Consider the following 6,291-nt stretch of genomic DNA (forward strand, 5'->3'; position numbering starts at 1 on the left):
CTTGTCTGTCCAGAACCTCACTCTTGAAGTCCCCGGGCCCCAGGCTGGCGGCGGCGGGCTCCTGCACCTCCGCCACCACATCTGCCAGGTGAATACCCACAGCACTGAGGACACCTGCATAGCTGCGAGGGCGGTTGGGGGAGGGGGGGAGAGGGCGGGAAAGAGGGAAGGGGGAGAAAGGTGTATTGTGTGTGGGGGGGGGGGGGCAAGGGAAGGGGTGCTGAGTGGAGGGGAAAAGGGGCATGGTGAGGGGTTTTAGGAAAACCCACTCGCTTTCCCCTCCAACCTGCTTCCCTATAGACTCCCTGCCCCCCGGGAAACACGGGGCCCCTCCGCTGGCGTCCCCGGGGTCTGAGTCATTTCACGTCAAGGGATGTGTATTTGTATTTTCCCCCTGCGTTTCCCCCTCCCCCCCACCCCCCTTTTTCCCCCACCCCCCCCTTTTCCCCCTTTTCCCCCCTCCCCCCCCTCCCCCCCTTTCCCCCCTCGCCCCCCAACCCCCCTTTTCCCCCCTCCCCCCGCAAACCCACCGATGTACGAAGATGGTGGACATACCCAGTGCTCTGGCAATGGCACACGCGTGCTGACCACCCGCGCCTCCGAAACACGCCAACACGTGCGCCGCCGCGTCGTACCCGCGCATCTGCGTCAGCGCCCGGATGGGCCGACACATGGCCTCATTGGCCACCCGGATGAAACCCATGGCCACCTCGTCTAAGGAACTTCGGGAGGAGGCGCCTGGGAGGGTGCCGGGGGGAGGGTGTTGGGGGGACATACACACACGTGCAGCGAAAGGAGAGGCGGAGGGTAGGGGTGAGGTGCGGGTGCGGGTGCCGGTGAAATTGCGCTAAAAAAAGGGGGAGCGAGTGAAGCTGCTGCCAAGGGGGGCGAGAAGGGAAAGGCTTCCCAGGGAAAACTAATAATAACACCACCCCCAACAGGTCCTGATAGAAATACACACGTACATAAATACATACATGCACACATGCGGGGCCCCCTTCCCCCCCCCCACACACATACACACATACACACGCACGTACCTGTGTTTTCCTCGAACTCGTTCACTTGGGCGGTGACGGCTCGGAAGGCGGCGGCCGTGCCCTCCGCATCCAGCGGCTCATTCTCATGGGGGCCGAAAATCTGGTTGGGTTGGAGTGGGGGCCGCCGCCGCGGGGGAGCGGGTAGCGGGATGGTATGGTATATATGTAGGGTTGGAAGTCATCTAAACCTAAACTTCTAAACTTATATGAGAAACTTTAGAAACTAAACTGAGATATTAGATGGAATTCTTTGGCGCCTTAGTTGTACGGCAGCTCCGAAACCTTAGGAGAGACCTTAGGTAGTCCTGAGAAACTTTAGATGAAGCTGTCTGAGGACTGAATTCGTTCAGCTGAATGGCGGGGACAACTGGTTTCCGCCGTTTCACGAGCTCAGAAAGGAGGAGCGGGAGGAAGGTGTGTTTGCAGCACTGGCTGCACTGTTCGTGTTGTTCTTGGTGAGCGCCATCAATCCTATCTAGCTGCTGACAGCACGTGAGATTGCATCGTGTTTTAAACAGGCTGTTGTGTTTCACCTCCTTCTCCAACGCCTGCTGTGTTTCAGGAGATGCTTTCTGAGTGGGGCACGCTCGCCCTAATGGGCGTCCCCGACGACTGCAAGGAGCACATGGAGGTGCTGACCGCGCGCAAGACTGTGGAGACCGGCAAGTCCACCACAGTGTCAGTGCAGATCGCGGGCATTGAAGCGCGGCTAATGTTCTGGTCGCAGCACATGTCCGTGCAGTACCCAGCATTGGCAAACGTGGCGGACCGTGTACTGCGCATGCACACGACCACCTGCGCTGCTGAGCGCAACTGGTCGCTGTGGGGCAACATTTTCAGCAAGGCTCGCAACCGCCTGTCGCAGGAGCGGGCGGAGAAGCTCATCTACATTCGCCAGAACGACGACTCCAACAAGGGCAAGGGCAGCCGCCTGTCGGACGAGGAGGTGGTGATGACTCTGCTAGCTGCAGAGGATGAGAAGAGCGCGTGTGTGTAATGGGCGGCGGGGTACATCGACTGGCACGAGGTGCCTGGTGTCGTGGTGTGCAGTTCAGCAGTTTGCCAATCGCTGTGTTCTTTGGAGCGTTTAGGGGCTTGCTACTTGCTATGTAATGCTCGTTTCCATGGGTGTGCAGTGGCTTGCAGGCGGTGGTGTCCCGTGGGTCCCTTGCCCCGTGTGCCAACTGAGCACCTTTCGCTGCGCACACTCAACGCAGCGCAAAACTATTGAATTATCGTTAATAAGCAGCAAATGGGGATTCTAATTCCTAAGTTTCAGCCTAAACGACCCTTCCGCCAGAAAGTAGCCGAAACCTTAGTTGAGATTTCTAAACTTCTCAACTAAACCTAATTAGTTTCTAAGGAAGTTTAGTTGAGATAAAATTTCCATCTAAGGAAGTTAAAAACCCTATATATATGGGGGTGGGGTGGCGGCGGGCGGAGAGGGTTATCGCACTGCCCCGCCGTATCGTACATATTATCGTACATATCTCGTACACCACCTCTACCCCCACCCCCTCAAACACAAAGAAAGCAGCTACAATGAAAAGCCAGGTTCCCGCTTTCCGCCTGCGGGGGAGCGGTGGTGACGGATGCCGGATGACGGACGGCGTTCCGGAGCGGGGGTGGGGGGAGACCGGGGGACCTTCCCTGCCACCTACTGTTGTTGTCGTACATTTGCCGTACACCCGTATGTGCCGTACATACACACCGATACGCACAGGCGCACACAGACACGAGAGTCCGGATCTTCACCTAATAAAAAAAATAAATATTTTCAAATTTTCAAATTTTCAAATTTCAAAGCAGCGCCCATTTTCTCAAAAGGACACACACGAAGCACCAAAAAAGGCTCCTAAGGAGAAGGAAAGAAGCCTAAAGGAATACACACACACACTCCACGAAGACGACTACCGACCTTGGGAAAAAAGTCCGGCAGAATCCTGCCGAGTTGCAGATTCGCATCCGTGATGGCGAGCTGCCCTCCCTTCTTGTAACACACGGGCCCCGGGTGCGCCCCCACGGACTCCGGGCCCACCGCGAACAGCCCGTTCCGGAACACCAGTCGGGAGCCCCCCCCCGCCGCCACCGTGTTGATGTCCAGCTGAGGCGCCTGCGGGGCGGCGGGCGGCGGGCGGCGGGGGGAGAACAGAGGGGGTGTGAGGTGTAGGGGGGTGGGGGGGGTAAATAAGTGTGTGTGTGGGGGGGAGGGTAAATAAGTGTGTGTGTGGGGGGGTAAATAAGTGTGTGTGGGGGGGAGGGTAAATAAGTGTGTGTGTGTGGGGGGGTAAATAAGTGTGTGTGTGAGTGTGGGGGGTAAATAAGTGTGTGTGTGGGGGGGGGGTAAATAAGTGTGTGTGGGGGGTAAATAAGTGTGTGTGTGTGTGGGGGGGGGGTAAATAAGTGTGTGTGTGTGTGTGGGTTGGGGTAAATAAGTGTGTGTGTGTGTGGGTTGGGGTAAATAAGTGTGTGTGTGTGGGGGGGGTAAATAAGTGTGTGTGTGTGTGGGGGGGGCGTAAACAAGTGTGTGTGTGTGTGGGGGGGGTAAAGATGGAACCTCGGCGAATGAAGGAGATACCGGAGGAAGGTGGTGGGTTGAGACAGGGATGGATGTAGGGATGGAGGGGTGAAGGGGTTTCTGTGTGTGTATGTGTGTGTGTATATGTGTATGTGTGTGTATGCGAGAGGGATAGGTGGTGACTCCCGGGCAGGGAAGGGCAGCGGCCGTTAAGAAAGAGAAAAAAACCCGCCCCCTCCCCCCACCTTCCCCCCTCCCCCCCCCTCCCCCGCCCCCCACCTGTATCGTCACCCCCGCCGTGGTGGTCTCAAACACGTGCTCGTAGCTGCCCGCGTACCGACTGACATCCGTGGATGTGCCGCCCATGTCGAACCCGATGGCCTGTGGCGAGGTACGACATGACACATGACACATGGCATGGCATGCAACCCCCGATGGTATAGTCACGAGACGGCCTTTCGGTTGGCAGGTAGGCAGGGTAGTTAGGTAGTTAGGCAGGGATGAAGGTAGGTAGGTAGGTAGGTAGGTAGGTACGGTAGTGGTGGCGGACAGCGGTAAGGACTGCGATGGAACGGAGGTCAAGGGCGGGGGAGGTCGTGTTGCAGAGCATGTGCCGCTGTCCGGTGTCCGTGGCGGCGAACTGCGCACAGAGGACCCCCCCTTTTCCCCCCCACACACACGCTTTCCCCCCCCCCCACTCCCCCCTCAACTCCAAGCAACTGGTCCCTCCCCCTCCCCCCCCCTCCCCTCCCCCCCTCACACCTGCAGTCTGGTGGGGTCCATACCGGGCCAGCGGGTGGTGAGGGCGTAGCCCACGTAGCCGCCCGCGGGCCCGGACAGAATAGCCTTGTGACCTAAGCGGGGTGGCGGAGTGGCGGGGTGGCCAGGAGCGGGCCGCGTGTGTGTACGCTTAGCTTTAGGTGTGTGCGTGTGCTTGTGTGTGTGCGTGGGTGCTTGATTTGGGGGCCTAAGCCTTCCTTGGCGGCCACATGTCCGGGAGGGCCCGGGAAGCGGACAGCTGACAAGGCGCATTGGACCCCACCCCGGGGAAAGATGGGTTGGGCGGGCGGGGGAAAGACGAACCACACACGATTGAACCACACACGGGCGGGGGAGGGGGCGGTGTGTGGTGCGAGCGACTCACCGGAAAAGCGATCCACGGGTGATAGGCCCCCGTCAGATTGCATGAACAGCACCTGCCGGGGGAGGCGAGTCGGGGGGAGGTGAGTCGGGAAGACCACAGTGTTTTTTTTTCGTTTGGGGCCTAATACCCTAGAGTAATAAACTGGGTGTTTCTTGCGGTTACAATTCCTTTTTGTATAGTCGCTGGGGGGGGCTGCGCCCCCCCCAGACCCCCCCCTCAAAGGCTGTACGGTGTGCTGTAAACAACACTCGCAAAGCTTGTGGCTTTTTAGTGTGGCCTGCCTGGCATCCATCGTGATGTCCCGCTGCCGGCTGAGGGAGCAGGGACCGCACCGGACACGGTCGTGCACCTCGCCAGCCTCCATATCCGGTGCAACACACTCAGCCCATTCGAACAAAGCTGTCCAGTGCGCCTGGAAGCGACGCACTCCCTCATTCTCCCGCCAGCTCCCATCGCTTTGGCCTTTTGGCACACGCTGTGTTTGCTGGCGCCGCGCCTGCTTTTGAATCACCAGCGGTGCGTGCTGCGAAGCACCCGCCCTTGAAGGTGGCGGTGGTGCCGTGGCGACATCTTGGGGCGGTGGCCCTTCCTCGTCAGAATCAAGCTGCTCAGCTGAGTCGCTGATTGCTGCAGTTGTGTGTTGCCGCTTCGCCAGGGGATCCTCAGCTTCGCTCAAATCGCTGGCTTCACTGACTTCAAGAGCGGCAACTACGGCATGCCTATCCTTGTCTTCTGTATTATCTAATTCTTCTTCTAAATGTTTGGGGCATTGCGTCTGCGGACTTTCTGAGCCGTTTGCTTTGGTCAAGAATGAACGAATGCCACGTTGACCTAAGTTGAATGCAACAGCGGGCCGTCTCATGGTGATATCATCAAATATTTTATACATAAATAGTGTATAAGCTCCAAATGTTCAGCTTTATATGTGCAGAAGGCATTTGGGGCGACTTATGGCCGAAGTAATGAACCAGTACGGCCAACTGACCAATTATTCCATTTCTTCCAGGCTCAGACCCCCATTTATTCCCAAAAAAGTAATATATTACCAAAAAAAACACTGGAAGACCATCAGCGACCCACTAGTGCCGCAACGGGGGGATCCACTAGAGGTTGTGTGTGTGTATGTGTATTGGCAGAACAGGGCAGGGCAGGGGGGGAGGAAGAAGCAAGGTGGCAGGGAAAGCAACAGGAGCAATTGGCCGTTGGGAGTTGCCGACGGGGGATGACGTGGATTGTTGTCTTTCTCCTTCGAGAGGAAGACAACCCGCTAGGAAGCAAAATTTCAATTTCAAGTTTAGATTCAGATTCAAATTCAAATTTAAAACCGAATTCAAATTTGAACCCAAGGACACGCGGACATTCTCCCCCAATCCGCCCGCCCTCCTATTTAGGCCCCCGGAGAACCCGGAGCTGAGGACAAAGAAGCTACGGACAAAGCTAGCAGCACCGCTAGCCCCCCCCTCCCCCACACTGCCCCCCCCCTTCCATTCGTCACAGTCGCCACAGTCGCCACGGACGCCTTTCGGTCAGTTTTTACGTTTGCTACTCTCTTGCCCTGGCAGCAGCTTCAATCGTGTGTGGTTCGTCTT

At 57.5% G+C, this 6,291-nt stretch overlaps 1 protein-coding gene across 1 annotated transcript in view; it reads right to left on the reverse strand.

The window, feature by feature from the left end:
- Positions 1–6,291, reverse strand: part of VOLCADRAFT_61291 (uncharacterized protein) — a gene marked incomplete at both ends in the record, with an annotated part of 19,040 nt that overhangs the window by 9,098 nt on the left and 3,651 nt on the right. The window contains 7 exons of the mRNA XM_002951370.1: positions 22–122; positions 531–738; positions 1,029–1,140; positions 2,959–3,153; positions 3,838–3,939; positions 4,321–4,412; positions 4,703–4,754. Of these exons, the coding sequence (XP_002951416.1) occupies positions 22–122; positions 531–738; positions 1,029–1,140; positions 2,959–3,153; positions 3,838–3,939; positions 4,321–4,412; positions 4,703–4,754 (862 nt within the window). The remainder of the gene's footprint in view (positions 1–21; positions 123–530; positions 739–1,028; positions 1,141–2,958; positions 3,154–3,837; positions 3,940–4,320; positions 4,413–4,702; positions 4,755–6,291) is intronic.

The sequence above is a fragment of the Volvox carteri genome, assembly GCF_000143455.1.
Source record: "Volvox carteri f. nagariensis unplaced genomic scaffold VOLCAscaffold_23, whole genome shotgun sequence".
Taxonomy (NCBI): Eukaryota; Viridiplantae; Chlorophyta; class Chlorophyceae; order Chlamydomonadales; family Volvocaceae; genus Volvox; species Volvox carteri.